This window comes from Coffea arabica, chromosome 6c (genome assembly GCF_036785885.1).
Source record: "Coffea arabica cultivar ET-39 chromosome 6c, Coffea Arabica ET-39 HiFi, whole genome shotgun sequence".
NCBI lineage: Eukaryota > Viridiplantae > Streptophyta > Magnoliopsida > Gentianales > Rubiaceae > Coffea > Coffea arabica.
The window spans coordinates 14099117-14126014 of record NC_092320.1 but is presented as its reverse complement, the minus strand read 5'-3'; the positions used below and the strand labels follow the sequence as shown (position 1 = coordinate 14126014).

The 26898-nt window shown below is 36.9% G+C and overlaps 3 protein-coding genes across 5 annotated transcripts; 2 read left to right on the top strand and 1 right to left on the bottom strand.

Annotated features, from left to right (window-relative positions):
* Positions 1 to 21: 21 nt before the first annotated feature.
* LOC113692851 (uncharacterized) lies at positions 22 to 3736 on the bottom strand. Of its 2 annotated transcripts, none has more exons than XM_027211439.2 (5): positions 3427 to 3736; positions 3271 to 3331; positions 2042 to 2140; positions 1349 to 1670; positions 22 to 298 (listed from the first exon to the last, which is right to left on the bottom strand). In XM_027211439.2, the coding sequence occupies exons 1-5, from the start codon at positions 3565 to 3567 to the stop codon at positions 277 to 279; spliced, it is 645 nt and encodes a 214-aa protein (XP_027067240.1). In that variant the 5' UTR covers positions 3568 to 3736; the 3' UTR covers positions 22 to 276. The 2 variants fall into 2 exon arrangements, with proteins under 2 accessions (XP_027067240.1, XP_027067239.1); XM_027211438.2 differs by having other exon boundaries at positions 1349 to 1679; positions 3427 to 3734.
* Positions 3737 to 7191: 3455 nt separating this feature from the next.
* Positions 7192 to 14422, top strand: LOC113692731 (leucine aminopeptidase 1-like). Its single transcript, XM_072053023.1, has 10 exons — positions 7192 to 7570; positions 9719 to 10133; positions 10239 to 10433; positions 10654 to 10879; positions 11009 to 11135; positions 11280 to 11375; positions 12108 to 12185; positions 12864 to 12924; positions 13248 to 13435; positions 14066 to 14422. The coding sequence occupies exons 1-10, from the start codon at positions 7322 to 7324 to the stop codon at positions 14192 to 14194; spliced, it is 1764 nt and encodes a 587-aa protein (XP_071909124.1). The 5' UTR covers positions 7192 to 7321; the 3' UTR covers positions 14195 to 14422.
* A 2062-nt stretch (positions 14423 to 16484) lies between these two features.
* LOC113692979 (uncharacterized) lies at positions 16485 to 21427 on the top strand. 2 transcript variants are annotated; one of them, XM_072053021.1, is made up of 7 exons: positions 16487 to 16944; positions 17230 to 17271; positions 18678 to 18760; positions 18908 to 19010; positions 19109 to 19322; positions 20912 to 21006; positions 21087 to 21427. In XM_072053021.1, exons 1-7 carry the CDS (start codon positions 16803 to 16805, stop codon positions 21338 to 21340), a joined length of 933 nt encoding a protein of 310 aa, XP_071909122.1. In that variant the 5' UTR covers positions 16487 to 16802; the 3' UTR covers positions 21341 to 21427. The 2 variants fall into 2 exon arrangements, with proteins under 2 accessions (XP_071909123.1, XP_071909122.1); XM_072053022.1 differs by having other exon boundaries at positions 16485 to 16944; positions 18912 to 19322.
* The last annotated feature ends 5471 nt before the right edge of the window (positions 21428 to 26898 follow it).

The window sequence follows — 26898 nt, the reverse complement described above, 5'->3', positions numbered from 1 at the left end:
GGCTATTGATGAAAGCCAATCTTTGCCTGCCCAAAAAGGTTATAGATTTTTGAATAAAAATCGACGCATCATGCCATGAGCAATCTATGTTTACAGTACTTTAAATCTAATGAGTACAGCAACATCATCATGGCTATAATTTTTTGTTGACAGATTAACTTTTGAAGTTTGAACACGACAGAAGTATTTCCTTCTTATATGGTTTAAAGTTTCACGCCTTTCACTTCCATGGCCTCAAGTTTACCAAGTGGAGCCTGTAGGCGATAGCGTAATCAATTATATTATCTGTATATGCCACCTGCAAGCATCACCAGGAAATTGAAGGTTAATAGCATATTGTCTAGCAAGCCACATTAACAAACAAGAAGTAAAAGCAGTAATAAAAATACGGAATAATCAACTACAGTATTGTTGCTTTAGCTATGAGATGATTTGGACTGACTATCTACAATTGGAGGCGTACTCTGGGCAGGGACCCCATGAGGCCAGAATACGTGAGGGGACACTGCACTTGAGGCAGCGACTGACTGAACATTTATCTTCTTTCGTCTATAGCAACTGACTGAACATTTATCTACTTTTATCTATGTGGGGACTGGGGAGGAAAGAACAGCTAACATTATCAAAACAGGAAAGCCAGGGGGCAAAATATAGCTAAATTCTTTCAAAAAGCCAGCCTTTTGAACGCCATAAGAGACAAACTCTCCGCGCATTTTTTTAAATGTCCTTATGACCCTGTCCAATATCTAGTTGGACAAATAGAAGCAGATAAAAAGATGAGACCGGAAGGACAGAACTCGTTAGCATCTTGAACACTACAGCACTATCATGCCCCAAGTCTTAGTTTACTTGGGCTTTTCTGACCTACCAAAAATCATTTTTTTTTATCAGAAAAATATTTTCCCAGAGTCCCTATTTCTTCAGAGAAAGGAGGTAGGAAAGGTGGCATTTAAATTGTTCTCAACCTTCTTTGGTACCGCATACATCCTAGATACCCCGGAACCAAGCAACAATCATACAACTTGCTAAAATCGATCTCATGGGATTCCAGAAGAGAGTCAAATCTGAAAATGTACAATCCATCTCAAAAAATTGGCAAACACAACAATAATTTTCATTTTTTCTCACGAAAAGAGAACAAAAGAAGGGCAGGGAGTTGGAAAGAAAGAAGCTTGGTAAAGATGTAACATACAAACAGCTATATTCGCTTCTTGCATTTACTGAGAAATTAAAGCTTTCACCAACCATAATGAGGTTGATGATTCTTCAGGCCAAAAATTTTAAATAGCTAGAACTATTTTAGACAGGAAAGAGGTCCATAAGCAAGGAAGAAAAAGTTTGAACGTACCCCAATAAGCCACGTCCCTGCCATGGTCTTGGTGTTACTGCTAAACTAACCCGAGCACCCTGCCTGAGAACCACCACAGGTATTGCACGCCCCTGATTTGTCTGCGCTTCAGCAGCAAGCCTTTGCAACAGGTTTTCACCAAATTCCACACATCCAAATTTCACAAGTTGATCCCCAAGTTGTACACCATCTTCTGCAGCTGGAGAACCTTCTGTTATTTCATCAACCACTGCGAAGGGCTTGCTTACAACTACATCAACATCCATGGCCCTTGATGCATCCCTTGTGGCAGAATTTACAGAAGGATTTAAATCAATCATCCCTGCATCACCTTAAAAAGTACATAAAATATTGTTAGCTGAGTAACTGGCAACAAATAGCAGAAATACATGCAACTGTTGGGACCATGACATAGTACAATCCAAGAGGGGGCAGAAGCCCCTTGGCATTAACTAAGATTCTCAGTTGTGAAATATATAAAGTTTCAGGTGACTCAAACAAGGCAATCAATTGTTCAACATTGACGCAGAATGCAAGAATAAGAAAATTACACCAATTGATGAGTCAATAACAATAAGTTTTTGGAAAAAAATGTTGACATTGGAAATTAAAATACTAAAAATAAACAACATAACTCATTCACAAGCTTGATCAATGCGAACAGCAAGAAAGACATAAAATTGAAATGATTACCTGTATCTTCAGCTGTCGTAGAAGTAAGCCTTGCTGAATGCAGAACTTGAATATTTTGGTTTATTTTCTCTGTGATATCTTTATGATCGTTGCGTAGCTCTGAAAAACAAACAGAGAGATAACTCACAATCTTGCTGAGCAAGATGAAAAAACTGCACAATGATGGCCATCATAGCATCAACATGACAAAACCGTTAGGTTTCCAAAAGACATTGCTCAATGAACTTACATCAAATATACTAACAGTTTTCCCAAATAGTAACCATGTAGATTCAATCCAAGTGGCCCTTTACCGGACGAAGATCAACTGAACAAAACTACATGGTTCTTTCAGAGATACTATTCAGATTAAGAAAGAGGTTCAACTTTTCATCTAGAAGGGTAGATACAAACAACTTAACCACATCATAGTCCATGTCAAACTGAAACAGAACAATAAAGAACCTTCCATAATCTCATCATCTTATTCACAAGTTCAATAATCAAGACTGCAGAGCAGGGTCCAATAGAGAATACAGTTGAGTTACTTGAGAGCACAAACTATTGGGAAAGGAGGTGGGGGTATACCACCATTTCTTCCACATAAACTTCCACCTTCCCATAGTTGTCATAAATGCTGTACCACAAAAATGAAAGCAAAAACCAAATATAACACTTCCCAAGATTTGATTAAACAGTTTCATCACATCAAAGCCAGGTATGATATTGCCTTGCACAAAAAACCTTTGCTTTACAATAACTACTCGTGTCTCTTCAAAACCTGAGACTACCATTTACTGCTTCCAATTTTCATGACCAGTTTAGAATTCAAACCGCAGCATGGTAATGAAGATAAAGGCAACCAAATAACTATCTTCTTAGACAAACAGATTGTCTCTCTTGTGCAGAAAACTCGCAAAAATTGCTAACTTTTTCCAAGTTCCACATCTCATTCAAGATGCAAACATCCTGCTCAACTCCTAGTTGAAGTAACTTAAGATTTACCAAAAACTTCTATGAACTTAAAACAAGCAACATCATTTAGCCACATTATCGGTTTAATTTGGGGCAAGATTTCCCAAGAACTCAAGCTCCACTTAGTAAGAATCCCACTGAGATATTAGCCCATCACAAACCCTCGATTAATCTTGCTCTGCTCATAATTACATCACTTGCACACCAAAATTTACTCACCTGAACTTAAAAAGGAAGAGAATTGACCATACTAACCATTTATGCAGCATATTTACCTGCAAGCCTATGACGTTCAGCTCTCACAGCAGGAATATCGATATCAGCCCTTGGAAATCCCTGCAAGATAATAAAAACATTACTACCTTAATTCATCAATAAATGATATCAGCAAATAACTCTAAATCCAGAAATTTCCAAAAATAAAAGCATGCCTCGGAATCAAGGAGGTTGCCGGACAGACCGGGGCCACCGGGACGGCAGAGATTTTCTATGATGACGTTCATTTCAGCCTCAATTCCGCTCCTCCGCTCCATCAGCTTCATTGTCTCTGCTTTGAGATTTGTTGCCACCATTTCCTTTTTTTTTTTTCTTTCGTTTAGTATAATGCTTCAGAATTTAGCTCATCTAGGGTTTCAGAAGATACCAGCTCCCGAGCCCCAGAATCGAAACCGCTGACTCTTCTTCTACTTCTTCTAGTAAGTTCTAGACGGATGTACAATAGGCAACTCTACGCACGCGAAGGATGGGAATATGGGATTCAGACGATATATATATATATATACAGTTTATTTATTTAGTATTTCTTTCTTGGGCAAATTATCCAATTGACCCTTTAACTCTTTGTCTAGGTAAAATTAAGCCTCTCATCTATTTTTTGCTGACTTTAAGCCCTCGAACTTGTAAAATGGGAAATCCGTGGCCCTTTTAGCCAGTTTCTCCGGTTTTGCAACCGGATGACCAATTCACACGAACGCCATGTGCTTCTTTCAAGGGCATTTTTGTCCTCATATTCTAAGCAAAAAGGGCACACATAGTCCACCTTTCTATTTGATTTCCCTCACCTCCCTTACTCTTCCCTGCGCAACCCCCACGCAATCCCATGGCCGTCTCTGTCACATTCTCGGGGATTGCTTCCAAATTCTGCACATCTAACAAAACCTCCCAGTCCAAATTCCTAGATACATCTGCACTCTCCTCCCGGGCCATCACCGGCATGTCATCATCATCCAGAAACATGCTCAGAACCTCTCTCTCATCAACTCCTTCATCCACTTCCTCCCACTCAAAATCCTCATTAACTTCTCTATGATCCTCAATCTGAAAATAATCCCAACAGAGCCTAAGGCTTGGATCATCATCACCCTCACTTATATAATCATCGTCAGCACTAAAATCAATCTCAACGTCATGGTTTATATCAGAATCCGATTCCGACCCGATATCCACGACTCGCAACCCGGTTACAAAATGGTCCCCACCCTCAAAATTTTCAGCTACGAACCTTGAATTTTCCATATTTGCCGAAGTGGGCTCTCCGAGAAACCCTAGATTCAGATCAAGATCCAAATGGGTCGGCTCCATTCCGTCGTTTCCTTCATGAATCCCGAAATTCGGGTCAGCATCGGAAATCTCCGGGTCAATCACCAACTAGTGCACGTTCTATTTCATTTGTAGGGACCCATGAATATTTGGCGCCTGAAATTATCAAAGGCGAGGGTCACGGAAGCGCTGTAGATTGGTGGACTTTTGGGATCTTTCTTTACGAACTTTTGTTTGGTAAAACGCCATTTAAAGGATCTGGAAATCGAGCGACGTTGTTCAATGTTGTGGGACAGCCCCTCAGATTTCCTGATTCACCTATTGTCAGTTTTGCTGCAAGGGATCTTATTAGGGGATTGCTTGTGAAAGAACCACAGCATCGGTTGGCGTACAAAAGAGGGGCAACTGAGATAAAGCAGCACCCTTTCTTTGAAGGAGTTAATTGGGCACTCATCCGCTGTGCTACCCCCCCTGAGATCCCAAAGCCAGTTGAGTTTGAGAGGATACCTGTTCCAGCAGCTTCAACAAGTGAGAAGGCTGCTAAGGCTGCAGCTGCTGCAGATAAAAAAGGCTTTGATAATTACCTGGAATTTGATTTCTTTTAGCACGAAGGAATATAGCAGTGTGGAGATTTGTTTAATTTATGGAACGAAAATATTGTGGAAATCAAATAGAAATGTGGATTATGTGTGGCCTTTTTGCTTAGAATATGAGGACAAAAATGCCCTTGAAAGAAGCACATGACGTTCGTGTGAATTGGTCATCCGGTTGCAAAACCGGAGAAATTGGCTAAAAGGGCCACGAATTTTCCATTTTACAAGTTCGAGGGCTTAAAATCAGTAAAAAATAGATGAGGGACTTAATTTTAACTAGACAAAGAGTTAAAGGGCCAATTGGATAATTTGCCCTTCTTTCTTTGGTTTCCCATTTCCCCGTGGACGCGGACCAACCCAACCGAGCAAGCAGTGGTTGTGCCTGGGAACAGAATACACATTTGTTAGAATTACATAAATAGTCCATTAGTATGTTATAAATACATTAATGACTCTAATAATCTTTTACTCTCTCACTAATCCACACCCAGTCATATGTCGATTGTCAGTTTTTCACTAATCGCTATCATATCAGACGGACGGACGTCTTACCTATATTTCGGTGAGTTACCTGAGAAGAAGTCATAGCCAAGGCTATGGTTTGAGTCCCCCTAATGATTTGTATCTAACTCTTGTACTATTTGGTTTCATTATCTCCCATTTCATGTTTTAAGAAAGGAAATGAATATTAGCACTTCTTAAAAAACTTTTAAACACTCCTTAAATGTAAAAGGAATTAGTGTTTTGAGATTTTTTGAGGAGTTCTAACATCATTTTCCTTCAAGATTTGCTAGACTAGATTCAAAATACAAATAATTTGCTTTTATCTAGTTGTATTTAATGAAAAGTTTAACTGGACAGAGGATTATTTGTTAAAATTTATTTGTTTACATCATCATTACAATTTCCAACACACCTTTTTATCTTTCCAATTATCTTTTTATCTCACATACATCACATCACAAAAAGTGCTACAGTAAAAATATCTCAAATAATTTACAATCCAAACAGAGAGATTACCGTTCTTCCCTCTGGATAAGCAAGATATACTTACGCTAAAACTTCAAAAATAAGAAATAAAATCATTATGCTTGTGATAAAATCATGGCATATGTATTGTGAGATACTAATGTACAACAAAAAATAATTTAAAGCGTAACACATCAACAAGATAGCATCATTTTGTATCTCTATCTCTGGTAGATAACAATGTAGCATTCAAGAATATAAAACCATTAAACCAAGATTCAATCTTTGATCGATGAACAATACGTCTTATTTTGGAATTATTACAAAATTGAAGGGGCTAGAATGTTGTTTTTTTCTTTTTGTCAAAATTTCAAGTTGAAAGGTGTTTTTCCCTCATTGCGTTCAATATTATTCATTCTTGTTTTTTTGGTAGGATTAATGTTGTTTCGTCCTTATTTACCACAAAATAGTAATTTTGGAGATTCAATTCCTGCACATAAGGGTTAGGATATTATTTTTTCAGGTTTATTTTCCGTACGATTTCAAAAATTTAGTGAATTTTACCTATGTCAACTTGTGAAATTAATGAGATACTCTATGCAATAATTTCACCTGATTTTACGTTATTAGGATAATATAAGAATCGAAGAAAGGACACAAAATTACCTTTTTATTTTATAATAAACATAATTTTATTACTACAAGTCAAAATAAAAAAAGTGCAACAATTTTGGTTGTGGAAAAAGCGTGGCAAAGGCATCGTAATAATATGATGTACTAAAATATACCTCAAACAATTAAAATGTGAAGGTAACTAATGAACAAGATAGCATATTTGCTCAAAAGAAAAAAGAAAAGAAAAAGAACAAGCTAGCGTTATTATTCTTTTTCATTTTCGTAATGTTGATAGATGAACAATTTATAACATTCAATAGCATATAGCAGTAAAATACTCTAATACTAAGCCAAGATTCAAAATAAAGAACTCTACCAATGGATAATTTAAACAGATTAGCAAAATCCCAAAAAGATAAGGGGAAAAACCAAATCAAAAATCAATTTTAATCATAGTCTGATAGGAAAGGTGCTGGAGCTAACATCAACAGGCATTGGTGACTGAGCCCATTGAGCAACCCAACCCCACATCACACTCTCCATTTTTGATGATACGATTTTTGTTCAAGACTTCTATTAGTATAAATAGATTAGCCCCCCACTCTGCAGAATGGCCGCCATCAGAGCATCAGCATCTTTAGCCTCTTGTTCTCTTACTTTAGTTGCTTCCACTTCTTATACTTCTGCATCATCTTGTTCCTCGGTTTTTACGAGATTTCGATCTAAGCCCCTCTGGGGTTTCTCGGTTTCTGTTGCACCCTTGTGTTATTATTCTTCAAGAAGGGCAAAACGGATGGCCCACTCCATTGCTCATGCCACTCTTGGCCTTACTCAGCCTAATCAGATTGTGCCCCCTAAGGTTTAAGTCCTCCAACTCAATCACACTTGCTAAACAGTAGTAGTTCTCAGTGTAGGTTGATTTTCAGCTGTGCTCAATGCTTTTCTTGTTGTTTGATGAATTTTTGGTTGGATTCTTGGAATTTAGTTTCATCTGTTGTTAGTTTTGGACTGGTGTATAATCATCCTTGAATGAAAATTTGTTAGTCTGGATGCTGCTCAACTGATTGTACTTATGAATACTTCTTTTGGTACTGCTTTGCAACATGGCTTTTGATCAATTAGTTGGATTGGAGTTTTTTTTTTTTTTGGTCTATTCCTGATGCATCAAGTTTGAGACTTCGTCGGAAATTTAGAAATTTGCATCAACTTTTTTACCTGTTGTTGATCATGAGAGTCCAAAGTTCAAATTTTTATGACACTATAGGGCTCTTTTGTTGGTTCATTGATCAATTCTGGAACTAAAAATGCTTCTTTGTCTTGATTCCTTGACGCTATAAAAATGTGAATATATTTTTTTCATAATATACGCATGAATATTGCTGTTTGATTGGTATAAGCCGACCTTAAGATACCTTATGCGAGCATATGTGCAATATTTTACTCAACTCGTTCACCTGAATTAAATACGATGGCAAAAATGTTGGCTTTATTAATGTAGCGATTATTTATGTGTCGATGAAAACTAATCTGTAGTTCGGGATTTCTGCGGATGGCCAAGGCTGGAAGTTAAAAACACAGTCCTCCACATTTTTCATTAGCTCGATTTGACTTGTTATTATAATTTTTAAATGATAAAAAGTGATCTTCTTTAAAAATAATCACGCTTTAACTAGTATAATTCTGAAAGTAGAAAGTGAGCATTATACTCATTGAAAAGGCATGGCAAAGGCATTGTGATAATGTGATCTACTAACTGTACCCCAATTAAAAGGTAACTAATGAACATGATAGCATTATGCTCTTTCATTTTTATAATGTAAATAGATTAAGAGTACTATACAATACTAATTCTATCATTCAACGTACTAAGAACTCTACCAAGGGATAAGGTAAACAAACTAGCAAAAGCCCTTAAAGATAATGAAAAGGAAAACGAAATCTTTTTAGTCATAGTCTGGCAAGAAAGATGCTGTCGCTGAGGTCAACAAGCACAGTTGATCGAATCCATTGAGCCTGAGGAACCCCACAACATACTCTCCTTTTGCGCTCTGATTTTTCATACGTTATTGACAATATTATATTTGCTCTAGACTTCTAGTAGTATAAATAGATTAGCCATGCCACTGTACAATTGCAGCCGTTAGAGCATCAGCATCTTTAGCCTCTTGTTCTCATACTTTTGTTGTTTCAACTTTTTCTTGTTCTTTTTCATCATCTTGTTACTCAGTTTTTATGAGATTTCGGTCTAAACCCATCTGGTGTTTTTCTTTTTCTGTTGCACCCTTGTGTTGTTATTCTTCAAGAAGAGCAAAATGCATGGCTCACTCCATTGCTACATTGCTAAGGGTGGTCTTGGCCTTACTCAGCCTAATTAAATTGAGCCGCCTAAGGTTTAAGTCCCAACTAAAGAATACTTGCTTAGTATTACTATTTTTCTTTGTAGGTTGATTTGAACTGTGCTGAATGCTTTGCTTGTTGTGTTATGAATTTTTTATTGTGTTCTTGGAATTTAGTTTCATCTGGTGTTAGTTTTGGACTAATAGACAATCATCACTTGATTGATTTAATATATGTTATTCTGGATGTTGCATAACAGATTGTACTTAGAAATACTTCTTCAGACAGTGTTTTTCAACATGATATTTTGATATATTAGTTTGGATTTGGATTTTTTTGTACATTTCTGATGCATCGAGTTTGAGTCTTTTTCGGTAATTTAGAATTTCTATTTCAACTTTTGTTTCTGATGATGATCACGATAGACCTTAAGTACATTTTTTATCTTTTTTTTTTTATATATATGTAACTCATGTTTTGACATTGAAGAGTTCTCTTGCTCAGTCTGGTTCTTTTGATCAAACTAAAAATACTTCTTTGGCTTGATTATTTGAGGTCATATAAATGTAGATATTTTTCATCCCATGTGTATAAATGTTGCTGTTTGATTGGTATTTTCATGGTTGATGAATTGCTGAATTTTTTAATGTGTTGATGGAACTCTTGGAAGATCTCTTTTGCGGCAAAAGAGATTGATTTGGTTGAATGGAAAGGAGACATACTTGCTATAGGTGTCACAGAGAAAGACATAGCAAAAGATGAAAGTTCAAAGTTCCAAAATCCAATCTTGCAAAAGTTAGATTCCAAGTTAGGTGGTTTGTTGTCTGAAGCGTCTTCTGAGGAGGATTTCACTGGAAAGGCTGGGCAGTCAACAATTCTCAGAGTTCCTGGCCTGGGGACTAAAAGGGTTGGCTTGGTAGGGCTTGGACAAGCAGCATCGACTACTGCCGCTTATCGCAGTCTTGGTGAGACAATTGCTGCTGCAGCTAAGTCTGCTCAGGCAAGTAATGTTGCCATTGCCCTTGCTTCTTCTGAAACTCTCTCTGCAGATTCGAGGCTTACAACTGTTTCAGCCATAGCAACTGGTGTGTTCACTTGTCCAAATTATTTTGCTTATGTCTGTGTGTATTTTTTTCCCCTTTTTTGGAACTTGATTGATTAAACAGTGACCATATAATGTGTTTTTTTAGGAACTGTGCTGGGGACTTATGAAGATAGCAGGTTTAAGTCAGAGTCAAAGAAACCAACTCTTACATCTGTGGACATTCTTGGTTTGGGTACTGGACCTGAGATAGAAAAGAAACTTAAATTTGCAGAATCTGTATCCTCAGCAGTTATTTTTGGCATAAACCTTGTCAATGCGCCAGCCAACGTACTCACCCCTGGTTGGTGAATCTTCATTGCAATCTCTTTTTATGTACTAGTTGAGTGATGCAGATTGCTACCTTTGTTTTGATTCCCATATTCTGCCTTTAACCCCTGCCCGGTATTTAACGCCCAAATGACTTTATGTTTTCCTTTTTGTCCTTGTTTTTCTCCCCAAATTTATGCATGTCGGAAGACAAGTGTTCCCCTCATACTTCACCTCTGTCTCTTGTACTTCAGCGGTACTAGCTGAAGAGGCCAAAAGGATTGCTTCATTGTACAGCGATGTACTCACTACAACAATCTTGAACGTGGAGCAGTGCAAAGAGTTAAAAATGGGATCCTATCTGGGTGTTGCTGCAGCTTCTGCTAATCCTCCGCATTTCATCCATATAGTTTACAAGCCTCTGGGTGGATCCGTCAAAACTAAGCTGGCTTTAGTTGGAAAGGGATTGACTTTTGACAGGTAATAAGTGGCACAAAATAAATTTTGGTTGCCTGGAGGGTCGCTGCTTTTGTCATGTACTATAATGTTCTCATAGTTTCTTTTTGTGGACCATTGATCAAGAACATTTGCCTTTCTTTATTGTCACAGTGGTGGCTACAATATCAAGACAGGACCAGGATGTTCAATTGAGCTCATGAAATTTGACATGGGAGGCTCTGCAGCTGTGTTGGGTGCAGCAAAGGCTCTTGGCCAAATCAAGCCAGCTGGAGTAGAGGTGAGTTGTTTACCAGTCTTGCTGAATTGTTTTTATGCTTAACTAACTATTAACACCTCTTGCGGGAAGAATATCTAAACAATTTCTTACCAATTGTACCTTCTAATGGACGCTATGGGCTAATAAAAAGTTATTTGCTTGTAGGTTCATTTCATTGTTGCAGCTTGTGAAAATATGATCAGTGGAACAGGTATGAGACCTGGAGATATTGTCACAGCTTCAAATGGAAAGACTATTGAGGTAATGCTTTCGGACAGGAATGACTTCAGTTACTACTATCTGATCTGATGGGGCCAGAAATATACTTTTATTTCTTCTTTCCTGGTTCTACAGATGGTGTGAATTATCATAGTCTCTGCACAAATTAGGCTTTGTTGCCGACCTCAACTCATTTTCCTTGTTTAGACAATCGATATACATTTGCTTACGGGTTCATACACTTTTGCATGCATGCTTATATACTGCAGCATGATGAGATAATTAGACAATTGACTATATAGGTTTACTTTTTTACCAGGTATTCAATCTGATTTTATGTTATATGCTCAGTGGCCTAGAAGCATTAAACTTTTATGTGAAACTATTTTTTTTGTAATTCTGATGGACTCTGTTAAACCTGATAAAAGCTACAAAATGTCTCTTTTTGTAATTCTGATGGACTCTGTTAAACTTGATAAAAGCTACAAAATGTCCAGTAAAGGACCAGATTTTCTTTTCACTCATGGTTGACTCTTGTTACATTATGATGGTTCTTAATTTGTAATAATTTAACCATGAATATATGTGTTTCAAGAGTTTGCACCTTGATTTTAGTAAGTCTTTTGCTTGGAAACATTGACAGAAAGGAGAAGAGTTTGCAACTCTCATCTTTCAAGTCTATTCTTTTTATCACATAAGTGAACAAGTTTTGTCCCTATACATCTGGTAGATGAATTTATATAAATTGCTTTCTTATGTATATCTTCATCATAGGTTAACAATACTGATGCCGAGGGAAGACTCACTCTCGCAGATGCTCTAGTATATGCTTGTAATCAAGGGGTTGAAAAGGTATGATTCAGATGCTGTGTATGCTTGATAATTTTATGTTTTTCTTCTTCCTTCTGCTCTCCTTATTAGTACAAGTTCCTTTTTTTTTCGGGTGTGTGTTTTAAATTTTTGTTGTACTCCTCTTTCCAACCGAAAAGACAAGCAGCAAACCTTGCAGAATACTTAGGGGAGAAGGAATGAAGGAACTACCTCATTTTTGTATACTATCATTTTGAAAGCTACAATGGCAGAATCTGATAGGCTGTTTTAAGGGGGATTGAAAGTTGAAACTGCTATTCTGTGTAGTTATTATAATATTTTTGTTTAATTATATTTATTTGCAATACTTGGAAAGCTTGGACAATCATAAAGTGGTCGACTTGACTTGCTAAGTAATACTAGTATTGTGATCTTGTTGGAAGTTGATTTTTCGTTTTGGACAGTTCACTATATGCAAAGTAAACTCCTGTTTGGTTCCTTGAATTGTTCATGGTGGGAATCTCAGACTCCTGACGTTACTCATTATATCATGAAGTTTCTGTCTCAATGTTAAAATGTATAGGCATCAGGTCAGATACATGACCCTCACCACCTTTAAACGTCCTATGTTTTGCTTTTTGCCAGTAGAGTTAATATCATTTCAGTCTTCCCTTAGCAATATCTCTAGCTGTCTGAGTGACGAGTTACCTTTTTATGCAGATTGTTGATCTGGCTACATTGACCGGGGCATGTATAATTGCTCTTGGGTCCTCAATTGCTGGTTTGTACTTCTTGTTTCTCTCTGTCTCTCTCGTTCTTTTTGGTGAAAATCATTACGTGGTAATGCATGTATGTCTTGCGGGAACAAGTTTTTATACTCTTTCTTATAAAGATGTGCAAAACTACATGTACATTATGATAAACTGTGTCCTAATCTTTTATGAAATTATCGAGGAAGTAGATTTTTTAGATTTTGACGCATTTCTGGAATACATCATTTTTGCATTGATAATGCTTCCAGTGGCATTAGCCACACCCCAAAGATAAAGGAAGGGAAAACAGTTTTATGATTGCAGTTGTATTGACTTTGGAAATTTGACACAGGTGTTTACACACCTAGTGATGACCTGGCAAAGGAGGTACTTGAAGCATCTGAAGTTGCTGGAGAAAAACTCTGGAGGATGCCTTTGGAGGAAAGTTACTGGGAATCTATGAAATCTGGAGTAGCTGATATGGTAAATACAGGTGGTCGTCCAGGTGGTTCTATCACTGCAGCTTTGTTCCTGAAGCAGGTATTGATCTGGAAACTTGGCTTTGCCTAATTTGTCATCTGATTTTGAAACTTTCTAGATCAAGTTAAAACAAAAGCGTTTATGGTCAATAAGTGTGTAAGAAAATCAAACCACTCTTTACTTGAAATCATACCATCAATTGACAGCATTGTTAATGAATTCTGTTTCAAGTGTTACAGAAATTATACAATGCCTTTACATTGCTAAGATCAATAGCTGAACATGACTAATCAGAAACTTCTGCATTTCTTCCCCCTTCCTTTCCCTCCCCCACCTCCCCAAAAAGAAAAAAGAATAAAAAAGTATCAGGGAAAAGGTAAAGAAAATGTAGTGGTATCTGAAATATGATCTCTGTGTCAATTTGGTCTTTGATATCTTATTCTGCACCAGTGAAATGAAAATACTTTCTGATGCATAATTTTGGTTCCTAAACCGTTTTGGTCTGCATCAATTACACATGAGCTTTTGAAAAAGGAATTGAGCAAGTTTCTGGCCATTAGGAAACTTGAAGGTTTTCTAAATGTCTAATCGCGTGTGTTCTTAAAATTGGAAAGCAATGATCGCATGCTGCATTTTTTTCCCTTTTCTTTTCCAATGGTATATTTTGTGGCTTGTTTGTTTGCTTCGCAGTTTGTTGACGAAAAGGTACAGTGGATGCACATTGACATGGCTGGTCCTGTTTGGAATGAAAAGAAGAAGGGTGCAACAGGATTTGGCATATCAACTTTGGTCGAGTGGGTGCTCAAAAACTCTTCTTAGTAGCTATCTATCTGAGTTCTGTTTATCAGGAGAAAGTAAAGTTGAAGGGGATAAGCTTATCTATAAAGAAAAGAGAATACGTTGAGAGCTGAGAAGCGAGATATTTAATGGGCTTTTGCTTGATTTTGTTGAATCATCTGGATATTGCTCAGGTTGCCATTTGCCCATAGCAGGCTCTCGTGTTCTTGTGAAACTTGAAATTTGTGTTATGTGCAGTGTGCTTTCTTCCGTGGAGTTTGCTTTGCTAGGTAAACTTTGCTGACAGTAATGCAATAAAAGTACTTCTAAGGTTTTTTTTTTTTAAAAAAAACATTGGTTTTTCTGTGTGCTGCAGCCTGCAATACTGAGTGCTGACACCTTTGAAAAGCTGAAACTTGGTGTCCCACTTTGTGTATTTTTTCAAGCTGCTTGCGTGTGTCGTTTGGCCTTCTAATTCTTATGCTAATCCCAATTATTGGGTTATCTAAATTGAAGTTATGTGGATTGGTTGCGTCAGTAATTGATAGGATGTCAAAATATTCAATAGGGAAACCTCTTATTTTACTGTTTGATCAACTGCGATGTTTGAGTACAAGAAGAAGAGATGCTTTCCTTAAAGTTAAGCAAAAAGTTTATAAATGGAAGTTTATGCAACTCTGGCTTAGCTGCTCACGCCTGGATAGTGGTTCTATTGTAGAAAGGTCTCTGTCTATTAGACACTTGTTAAAATATATTTCAAGTGTCATATTTTTTTTAAAAAATGTATGATTAATTAGAAAAAGTAAATAAATGCAAAAGAGGGTAGATAAGATTAAATAAAAAAAATATAAATGCAATGGAGGGTAATAATTGTTAGTATGTGTGTGTGTGTGTATATATATATATATATATATATATGATAGATTAGATGAATTGTAGGTGTTAAAGAGTGTCCAATAAAAATCCGTTGAAAAAACCCTCATTGAAATAGGAGTATTTATTATGGCTACCAATTAAAATTCTGTGCCACTGTTCAATTTTTTGTTATCAAATGCATCTGGACATATTAAGATCTGAATCTATTAAATTTAAGTGTTGAATTAAATTACTGTATATCAAAAGAAATGGATCAATTGAGCATGACAGAATATAATTTTTCCAACAAGGCCCTACAACAATTGTATTTTGTGTTTCCAGGTGGATTGAAGTGGAACCTGGCTAACTATTTCCATATGAAAATGATACAACGTTGGACTTCTTGGGTCATTTTTTCAAAGAGATTTTGTCAATGTTTGGAATTTTAAGTCATCTGAAGAATGTGCTGTATTAGTATCATTGATTTTAGTGGTACAAAGAATTATAACATGGGGTTTTTTTTTTCAAAAAAAAAGCAAAATATTTTGGCCTAATTGGTATAATTCTTATAAACCCATATTGAAAAAAGAAAAAAGAAAAAAAAAAGAAACACCTTCTGCTAATACAAAATGTTTCCAACCAAAATTCTCTTTTCCTTTTGCACAATTTTTTTTAGGAGAGAGGTGAAAAGAAAGGACTTGAAGGTGGACAAAAGACAACAAAAGATTAAAAATGGAAACAGGGCGGATCCAAAAACTTTTAGAAGGAAAAAGAATAAGGGAAACGTGGAAATTGAGTATAAATGATCGAACTTCACAATTATTTAAGAACCATTATTGTTTGTTGTAGATTTTGTAAAAATTAATTTTCAAAATTGATTATCAAGAAAAAATTAGAATCAATTTAAGTTGTCCCTTTATTTTTTGACAAGAAGTTCATACATAACACTTAAATTAACCATAACACTTAAATTAACCCTACAAAATACAACCAAAAGGTAATTGCTGACTTTTGGTTGTACCTATGGAACTTAAGTACTACTCACGCATACTCAACAAACGATGTGGGACACAGGGAAAGGGAACAGGGAAGCCTCTACTAAGCATTAATTAGCACTCACTCACTCTGATTTTTAACCTCGCCAACAGGTCTTTTTTCTTTTTGACAAGAAGTTTATAAACAACACTTAAATTAATCCCACAAGATACAACCAAAAGGCAATTACTGACTTTTGATTGCACTCATGGAACTTAAGTATTACTTACGCACACACTCAACAAATGTTGTCCCGTTATGGATTCTGAATTTTAGCTTTTTTATCTATTAAAGAATCGAAAATTCAGATGCAAAAAATAAATGAGACCATTAAAAAAAATAAGTGATTATTCAAAACTAGAGTCTAAAATTAGTTTAAATTAGTTGAAATAATCAAACGAGATTATTGTTCACTGGGCTATATAACACATGATATGTAGCAAAAGCTAATCTCTTTGGGCCTCATGCCCCTATTATTCGGTTTCAGACACACACCTATACTTCCTGTTGGAAAGCCCCGTTAATAGAAGATTCCCAACAGCAGGAGCTGCCCTCTATTTGACTCAGGCTCAACTTTCAACTCCCCAAGTCCCAAGCTGTACAACTGTGAAAAACCAAAAATTTCTCTGTATTGTGTTCCCACTCTAGGATCACAGCTTTTGGAATAGCAAAATGAAACTCCAATAATTTCTCGCTTCATTATTACCATGTAGAAAAGAAAGCAAAGAGAGAGAAGTAGCTGCAGCAGAGGCTCTGAAAAATGAGTGTCCCTCTAACAGTAATGACCTTTAATCTTCTTGAGGATCAAGCAGAGGACAGTCCTAACTCGTGGGACAAAAGGAAAGACATATGTATAAGTGTCATCACCAGTTATTCTCCGATGATTCTCTGTACCCAACAAGGTATGAAATTTAATGGGATTAATGTATTGAGTGGATCTTGAATCTTGATTGATTGTTCATATGGCATTTGTTGAAATGGTTGATCTGGGATTTTTTGTATGTCTTTTGGACATGGGTATTGTACACTTATTGTTATCGTTAGAGTTTTTATTCTCAGGTCATTGGCCAAGACTGGATTTTTCTAGTGTTCTAGTTCTTAAATGGTTTAATGCTTTTCAGTTCTTTTGTTAACTATGTGCATAAATGTTTGGTTTTGCAACTTGACATGTTGTCTTTTGGTTTTAGGTGTAAAGTCACAGTTGGACTATCTTCAGCAGTGCTTGACAGGTGAAGTTTCTCACAAAGAGTTGAGGACTTGTGGGGTATATTGTTTTATGTGGGGTATATTGTTTTATGATGCAATGACCAATTTCATCTTGCATTTCTTCTGCTCTATCTCTCCTTCATTGCTTAAATTAGTTGTCTGCAGACAGGTTGACCTCATAGTTTATACTTGAATAGGGAGCCCTTTAATGACACGTAGGATGTTGAGATTCACACAAGTAGATATCAAAGAATAAATTTATTTTTTTCCGTTAAGGAGAAGATCACTAATTGCGTCCAGGATTATAATGAAGGATAATGGTCAGGTTTGCAATTGTTCATGTTGAAGGTTAAAGTGGACGAGACTGGCGTCTAAAAGAATAGGGAAGATTAAGGGTCATGTCTATATGCTGTGGGGAGGGCTTATAGTCCATCAATTGAATAGATGCAAAAGAATGTTGAATGCCATCCTTCAGTGTACTGAAATCTTTATGCTTTTCTGCTGTGTTTCTCACTTCTTGGATTTATGCTGCATATACGTGCCGATGCCAAAAGGCAAAGAAATTTCATTTCGAGATATAGTTGAAATTTTGATGATATCATAGTACTGACAAACTCTAAACATTGACCCATAAATGTTTTGAGAGCTAACCTACAGATTTTTAGCTGCATGATCTTTAGTTCCCTGGAAAAATTGTGGTGCTCAATGAGTTTGAGCGACTCTTCATTCTGCAGCATCTAAATGAACTGAGGGATCATGGTAGCCAAATGAAAAGTTTTTCCCTTCTTTTGCTTTTAATTGATTGAAAAATATATTTATGCAACCTAACAAGAGACGATTTAGGACATCTTGAAAATAAGATTCTAATAAATTCTACTATAAGGAATAGTTTTAGGATCTATGTATGTTTTAGTTTGTATAGGAATTAAGTCTGTGGAAGGTAACAGCATTGCCTTCCTGGTCCTGAACTCCCTGAGATGCCCAAATTTTTGTTGCATTTTAGTGTAAGACTTGGTAGCTTTGCTTTTGCCACTATCTGATTCCTGGCAACCAGCATGGGCTAAACTTTTTCTTGACCTCTAGCAGTGCTTTGATCTATATATTGAGCATGCTTTGATTTTATTACCTGCGTGATTGTTGCAAACATGCTAATGTGTTTTATAGATAAGACATCTTTAGTCTTTTATTTTGTCAGATCACAGCTACGAATTGGCTCTGTATGCATCATATTGCAATAAGCTTATTTCTAATTAATAAAAACTTGCAACTTGACATCTTATATTTCATAACAAGAGAATGCTTCATTTGATTTTTTTTTTTTCATATCAATGAGCTAAAGACACCTGCACAGTGCAATAACTCAGTTTGGATCAGTAACATGTTATGCAGAATTCTAGCACTTATAATGCTTCAACTTTCATTTGAAAAGGTTACAACCAATTTGGAATTTCAAGGAAAGGATCTGAAGACACTTCAGACCAGTATTGCACCATCTTCTATGACAAGGAGAAGGTAAAACTTCTCTATATCTTAGCGTGACATGACTGAGATAATTACTCTTAGAAGGAACAAAACCTACTATAATCCCAGTGCTCTACGGAACACTGAACATACAAAGAACTCGACCTGTATTTTCATGTATTATGTTTCTGGATGAAGGTAGAGCTGTTAGAGGGTGGGACTTTTTGGTTGTCAGAGTCACCTTCGGTACCTGGAAGCATGTCTTGGGGTTCTATTGTTCCATGCATTGCAACATGGGCAATATCCTTTTACACATTATACTGTCTTCTCTATATCCATTTGTTTCAATGCTGCATCACAGACCATTTTACACTTGGCTTCCTTTACAAATTGTGTACACATTCCAACTGAAAGGCGTGGAACCACCTGGTTTTTCATTTGAAATAGTAAATACTTGCATGGATGAATTTAGTCCCCGGGCTCGTAGGCGAAGTGCTTTGCTGACATGGCAACATATTGCCTCTTTGCCTCCTAGCTTGCCTGTGGTATACAGTGGAGGATTTAATACACAAAAGGAATCAACCACTGGGCGTTTTCTTCTTGGAAGATCAAGGTATTGATTCAGTTTTAGCCTGAAATTGAAATTTTACATTTTCTCTGAACTCTGCTGCTGATAACTTCAGTTTGTATTTAAGTCAATTATACTTGTAATTTTGCTTTGACAACTTGCCTTTTTCATTGGAAATTTTTTATTGCATACATCCTGGAAACAACCAGTATGAATATTATCTTATACGGTATTCCCCCTTGGAATCTTCTCAATTTTATGTGTGTACATTATTGGTTTACAAATATCCATTCCAAGCCTAGGACAGTTTCCTTTATGAAAAATTGTCATTCTGTTCAGTGCATCTAATGTCTCAGGATTTTTTCCAAAATCGAAACCAACAAAATGCAGCATAAAAATTTTAAAGTGGAACAAAATTGCACTTCCAAAGATATTGATAGAATCTAAAGGGTGTATGCAAGGAGGATATTTTCTGTGTATAAATTTTGAATAAATAATGCCTCACTGAAGCTTCATGATCTGTGTTTCAAATGACAATATGGCTGTATTGTGCCAGAATAATGAGTGGGCTTCTGGTTTAATCAGGACTGGCTGGTCCAAGCTGGCAATTTGGACAATTTTGCTGTACAAATATTCCTTGACTTTTGCAAAGAAGAAAAATCCGGAGTAATGGAATTGTGTTGAGTCAAAATTCTGTCTTGGCATTGTTTCTTTTGATAAGTTTAATCCCCTTTATCAAACATAGACGGAACATTCCTTTTTTTTTTTTTATTTGTTGCTACTTGATCCTTAAGAAATTCTATTTTTCTTCAATGAATTCATAGTGAAAAGACTGGATGGAATGGCCTTGGACCCTGTGATTTCTGCTAAAATACTAAAACACACAGAGAAATGGACTGGAAATTTGAAATCATAGACCTCTTGTATATTGCTTTGAAATAGTTTCTTTACAATTTTTAGCACTGTAATCTAAGAACGTTAACTTGGTATAGTTACAAACTTTGTGAGTCAAATTGCTTGCGACGGTCTTCGACTCTATGATAGGTCTCAGTATCAAAATAATGCTTCTCGATTATAAATTAGCATCATCAGTTCTCAAAAAAGTGCTTGTTACCTTACAGAGAGAAGGTTAACCCACTATGAGTTTCTGTTCTTTTCGAGGTGGAAATATCATGCTCCATACCGCCCATTTTTGCATCTGCTTTGTTGGTCTAGGTGTTATTTTTTGTGTTTTATGATGGGATAAGAGGCAAGATAGGAACATAAAAGTATTATATTTAAAAAGTTGGGTGTGAATCTGCATTTTCAGTCATGGTCAGACAATGTTTCGTCACCTGCTGCAACTCTACATATTGTCTGATTGGTTTCCTGGCATCAAGTGTCCGCTTCCATTGCCCATAATCCTGTTAAATCATGTACGAAGCAACCACTTGCACCAATAAAACCACAGCTGAGTGGCTTTGTCATTCCCCAGTCGACCTTCACTCCCCCAAGCACAAGATAATGTTTTACAAATGGTGAATATGTAGCTAACTCATCCTGGTGGACCCCTACTTTCCAACTCCTAAATTTGTTTAAAGTAGTTTGTGTTCTGTATAGCTGCTAAGTTCTTTGAAACATTGTTTCTCTTACAGGGAGCATGGTGTTGTCGGTGATATGAGGGATACTTGGCCAAATGCTCGAGTAAGGAAAAATGTTTCCCTAATACGTACTTATCATGGATTCAAAGGTATCAACATGCTAGCTTTCGAAAGGCTAATCTGAGTCTGGTGTATTTTCCAGCCCTCAATCTTTATTTTGTTCTGTCAGGTGACAAGCAGGGAGCTGTTGAATTCCTTAAGCTGATCTTCAGAGCACTTTGCCTCTGCTGGGATCGCCAAACTCAGGATCTGCATGTCGACTGGATTCTTTTCAGAGGCAGATCTTTGATACCAGTCTCGTGCGAAGTGGTAAGTGACAATATCGATGGGCTTTATCCATCATCACACTACCCGATACACGCTGAGTTTATGCTCCCTCGCACTGTAAGATTAACTGATGCACCTACTCAAGATGGAAATTAAGTTGTTTTGTGATTGCTGTTGTTAAAGGATGGATGCTAATGTATTTGCTTCAGTTCCCTTAATTGTGGAAGTATTCATTCTTAGAAATTGCACGAATCTTGGATGCTAACCCCAGAATTTTTCTTGGTTGGCTGCCTTCCCCACCTGGCACCGGGGGGTGGGGGGAGGAGCGGGGCAGGGCGTTGGCGGGATTTAGACGTTACGTGATAATTGGGTGGTGAAGCGGAGGGTGAATTCTTAGTTTATGATGGAAAAAAAAAAGAATTCTACAACGAAGGCGATTCTTGGAGTGTATTCTGCAAATAGGGGTTTTCGCATTCCGGAAATGCGAGCTCACTGAGCTCGCATTCCGCCAATGCGAGCTCGAATTGGAGCTCGCATTCCCGCATTTCCGGAATGCGAGCTCACTGAGAGCCAAGACAAGGAGGAAATCATGCAAATATTGAAAATACTTCATGCAAGATGGTTCGGCAGCAGGCTCGCGGCACAGCCTTTATGGTGTCTGATGTAGTTTCCTTTCATCCGACTGCAACTAATGACTTGAACAGTCAACACTTAGACTATAGTAATAAAAATTCTAAACATTTTCCATCTTTTAGCCGCAAAAATCCTTATGTTTAAGCACAAAACAAATTAGATGAAAGGATCATGCGAGCATCAAAGAACAGTTTTTTCTTCAACAACAATGCTTCTGCAAATTTCGATGCAGAAAAATCATGCAAAGCTTCAAACAAAACTAGTGAACCTATCACCCCAAATACCCCTTAACACTGAACACTTCAAATGAAACCAGGGTTATTGATTATAAACACAAATCTCGGCAGATCAGAACTTGCGGCCAAACAAAGACAACCAAACAGCAACTGAAGTAGATAAAGTTTCAAAGCCGCAAGTCTGAACCAGCAAACTAGGAGTTCATGCAAAGAAACATTAAATTAGAGCTCGCATTTCGCGAATGCGAGCTCTATTTTAACCTCGCATTCGTTCACGAATGCGAAGATTCCCGGACGGAATCCATTACCAAAATCACCCCTTTTGTAGAATTTTTTTAAAATTCATCACAAAATTAGAAATTTCTCGTGAAGCGGAATTTTCTTTTCTTAATTCCTTGTTTCTCCATGCAGTATGAATAGCTAAGGATATTATAACTAGTTCGTTATCGAAGCATGGCTGCAAATCTAAAAAGATTGCAGACAAATTGGAAAACTAAGTACAAGATGATCATCATGATACCAGAGTTGGGCCTCAAGTTTTGTTCATCAACTTATTCATAGTTCCATTTGCAACTTAGTTGGGACATTCATAGGAACTAAGGGAGTCGAAAATCCTGTTGCACAACAGGTACAGAACACTCGAGCTTTAGTAACCGGCGCAATGCCCCTTGGGGTGCAACAAGAAGTTTAATTTGGGGCTTGCGGATGCGGATGAAAACTAAAAAGTGAGTTATTTATGTGAAATAAATAATCCTATCCAACTAGAGCCCGTCGTGCACCTGGTGCGAGGTGCAACAGCGTGCACCAGAACACCCATGCCCAAGCGAATCTAGGGTTAATGCAAATTAACAAATTTGACGACTTCATGAATATAACTTAAAGAGTCCCACCATAGATTTGATCTCGAAAAATTTGAGCTATTAGGGCATTGCTCGCTTGCATCTCGTACCGATAAATTCTTAACTATTTTTCATAAGTTCGTTTCGATCCATTTTAGAAATGTTCTCGTCAATATCAAGTCGTGTGTAAGAGGGGGTGTTAAGCCGTCACTAATTGATTTTGAGAGAAAAAAAAAATGTAGGGGGTCCTTTATCGTTATTCTAGATCACTAATTTTACACAAACTATTCTCAAATTCTACCATCACCTCTGCTCAACTAGTCTTGTTGACAAACTGACGATATGCAAACGGTGGAAATTTGTGAAGAACTAGGCAAAACAGGCAAAGTCCTTTTGAGAGGTAAAGTCTGCGGTGCTGGGCTGTAGACTATCGGGTGACTGCATGCCCAAGGGATCTGTGTTGAATTAATTTGGCTAATTGTAGAGATAAAGTGCATATAAAATCTCAGTTCTTCAAATTAAGGGCTGGATTTTCACCGTGGAACGGAACCCCCGTTTGGTGAATAATTCCACTCCTTATGACTTAAATAATGCGCAGCGTAGGGAAAAAAAATTATGGAATATACGGCTTTACAAGGCTGGCACTTTAGCTTGCACGGATTATAAAGACTAATTAATTAATGAGCTATTCTATAATGCTGAGTATTACCAATTTCCCAAATGATAGGGATGTGTAAACAAGACGAGGAGAACCTTCTAACGTTCCATTATTTGTTTTAATATACCATCCACATCAAAAGTGCAATTTCACTTCTTGAATATGTTTTGCGTTGGTTGAAACGCGAATCAAATTAACCGTTGTTCTCCTGCCCCTTTTCCGTTTCTTAAATTTCATTCGTCCCTGTTTCAAAAAAAAAAAAAAAATTGACCACTACTCGTTTAAAAAAAAAAAATTCCCTTTGATCATTCGATGGACTTTGGCTTTCTTCAATCATATACAGCAAGGAAAATGATAGAAATAATTAGACAGAGAAATGAAATAACTTTATAGCATTTGTGGGGGGGGGGGGGGGGAAGCTTTAGTGAACGCCTAAGGACAAGGTGTCCTGATGAGGGAAGAAAAAAGGAAAAATAAAAAAGAGAAACTACGCAACAGTTGGGTTGTCCAAATCAAGGTTAGATCAAAATTATACGCCAAGCAAGCTCGAAGTTTTGTAGTTTTTAATATAGTAATTGATTTGTTTAATTTGTTGGATGATAATAATTAAGCAAGAACTGTAGCTTTGACCCCCTATCATTCATTTCATACCTCGCATATATGGAAAATCTGTGATTTATTACTCTTTTAAATTCACAACCGGCCGCGGTCCTACTAAGGATTGTGCCTACGTCTAGTCTACCTTATGCAAATCCTGGGAAAAAAAGTATTTGGCACTTGTTTAAAGAAAAAAAAAATAGATTTTGGTTTATTATCAATTCACCACAAACTACATAGGACAAAAATTGAGTCACAGGCGCACGGCATCAAACTAGGGGTTTCCTTAGTGCTAATGATGCGCGATTGGCTCGTAACATTTCAATTGCCCAACGACCTCAAGAGTTGACCACAACAGCAAGGACCATTTTAGATTGTAAACTTTCTTTTCGATGAAGATAAAGGCTTGTTTGATAATTTAATTTAATACTTAAATTTAATAAAGTTAAATATTAACATGTTCAGACGCGTTTGATAATCAAAAATTGAATATTTGAATAAAGTATGTTGCACTGAATTTTTTAAGTAAAACTTACTTTTAAAAATAAGTGATACGTTATTCACTTATTACGGAATGTGATATACACTCAAATATATTAGATATAACATTAAATAATTCAATAACTTAATGGATTTCGATTTCAAATTTTAATTTTATCAAACGCACCCTAAAACTAGGCCGAATTGAAATCAGGCTTACAGTAAATTTAACAATCTAATGAATTCTATTGCACAAATCCATTATCCATCATAAAACCATGCTAAAACTTCAACGGAATCATCTTAATTATATCTTGTTCGATACAAGTAAAATAACGTTTAGAGAGGAATGGTTGAATTGGATGATAAAATAAGAGGGATTGTAAGCATGAGATCCTGAATTCAAAACTTTTTACTTAAAAAAATAAAAACCAAAAAAGCTTCTTCCAACTGTGTATGCCTTGTATTAACTAGCAAGATTGCATTCACTTATTTATTTTTATTTTTGCTGTTTTTTTTTTCCTTGTTCTTGTCATCATACCATAAAAGTAAGAACATAGATGACCAAAGTCAACTACATTGTTGCAGATTGCTAAGCAGAGAAAGCCTGTGTAATAATGAAACTAGTAACTCCACGTGTTTGTTTTAAGGTTTTGATCAAGTGCCTTAGTATGCTTTTGTTACTAAAACCTCATGATTAGTCTATTTAATGACTTGATGATAATAAGGGGTGTAATTAAGTTTTATACCAGAAAAAAAAAACGAAAGATATAAAGGTCAACAAATGAACAAAGTTTGGGTGAGTTGAGCGAGAGAGGTCTCAAATTTCCTATGCCACTAACTTCAAGTTTGGGTGAGTTTTTTCAGCATGTTAGTGCAAAAATTGGACTAATCAAAGGGTAAATGTGCAAATAGAACTTTCACCGACGGCGCAAAGCTTCGAAATCTAAAACACTTTGACCACGGCATTAAGCAACACTTTAGAAATAAGTCCCGTGCAGATTGAGAGTTTTCACAGATTGGGCCTATTTGGAAGTGAGTTTTTTGGTTAAGTTTTTTAACTACAAGTTTTTTAACAACTTTAGTTACAGGAACCCAAAAAAACTTATCAAATTTTTTAACCTACACACTTCAAAATATCTAATACACAAAAAACTTCTATCTTTCTTCTTCTTTCTCCCTCACCCCATCCACCATACCTTCATCGCCGGCCAACATCTCTACCGCCGTTTCCGGTGCCGGCCACCTATTCTGACGTCAGTATTCCCAATTTTTTTTTCCTTCCTTTCCCCCCCTCTCTCCTTCCCTCCCTCTCCCTCTCCCCTCCCTAGCCAAACTCCCCCGACCTATGCAGCAACAGCAGTTACTTTCCTCCTGCTCTGGTTTTTTTTTCTCCCTCCAGTCACGCCAATGCTATGGCTGACGGGGGGAACAGGGGAACAAGGAAGGGGGTGGCAGGAAACGGGAAACAGGAAGGGAAACAGGGGAGGAGGAAACGGGAAGGGGGTGGCGAGGCAGAAGGGGTGGCATGTAGAGGGGAGGGGGAAGGGGCAGAGGAGGTGGCGAGGGGAGGGGGTGGTGGGGCACAGGGGAAGGGGAAGGGGCAGGGCAGGGCAAGGCAGAGGGGCTAGTGGGGCAACGGGGAAAGGGCTGGCGAGGCAAAGGGGGTGGCGTGCAGAGGGGAGGGGGAAGGGGCAGAGGGGCTGGCAGGGGAAAAGGGTGGCGGGGGGAAATGTAGAGGAGAGGAGAAGGGGAAAAGGAGGAGAGGGGTGGGGGGAGGAGGGAGGAAGAAGAAGAAGAAGAAAGAGAGGAAAGAAAAGAAAAAGGGACAAAAGAAAAAAAGAAAAAAAAAAGAGAAAGAAAAAAAAAAGAAAAGGAAAAAAAAAAATTCACCTTACAAAAACTTTTATAAAATTTTTTATCTTACAAAAACTTCTACAAAAAAGTTTTTCACCTTACAAAAATTCTACAAAATTTTTTCAAAAACTTCTACAGTGCACTATAGTAAAATTTTAGACAAACTCCTAAAAAACTCAAGTTCCAAATAGGCCCTTAACATATTTTTTAATCACTTTTTATCTCATATCACATCATTATAATATATTTTTCTACAAAAAATTCAAAAATCTGTAGTTCAATGGAAGTCGAAGTTTTATGGAATTATTTTTTTTATATTTATCATCTTTTATACATTAAGGAATTTAGATCTAATGCTTTGTTTAAATTGCATTTTTCTAAATTTTTTGTGGAAAAAATAATGTAATGATTTGA

Coding starts and splice junctions, on each gene's coding strand:
- LOC113692851 (XM_027211438.2), bottom strand. CDS start 3,567: ATGGTGGCAACAAATCTCAAAGCAGAGACAATGAAGCTGATGGAGCGG. Junction 3,332..3,426: donor GCAACCTCCTTGATTCCGAG/GCATGCTTTTAT, acceptor ATTATCTTGCAG/GGATTTCCAAGGGCTGATAT. Junction 299..1,348: donor CAGGGACGTGGCTTATTGGG/GTACGTTCAAAC, acceptor TGATGCTTGCAG/GTGGCATATACAGATAATAT.
- LOC113692731 (XM_072053023.1), top strand. CDS start 7,322: ATGGCCGCCATCAGAGCATCAGCATCTTTAGCCTCTTGTTCTCTTACT. Junction 7,571..9,718: donor ATCAGATTGTGCCCCCTAAG/GTTTAAGTCCTC, acceptor AACTCTTGGAAG/ATCTCTTTTGCGGCAAAAGA. Junction 12,186..12,863: donor GTAATCAAGGGGTTGAAAAG/GTATGATTCAGA, acceptor CTTTTTATGCAG/ATTGTTGATCTGGCTACATT.
- LOC113692979 (XM_072053021.1), top strand. CDS start 16,803: ATGAGTGTCCCTCTAACAGTAATGACCTTTAATCTTCTTGAGGATCAA. Junction 16,945..17,229: donor GATTCTCTGTACCCAACAAG/GTATGAAATTTA, acceptor TTTTGGTTTTAG/GTGTAAAGTCACAGTTGGAC. Junction 19,323..20,911: donor TTTCTTCTTGGAAGATCAAG/GTATTGATTCAG, acceptor TTTCTCTTACAG/GGAGCATGGTGTTGTCGGTG.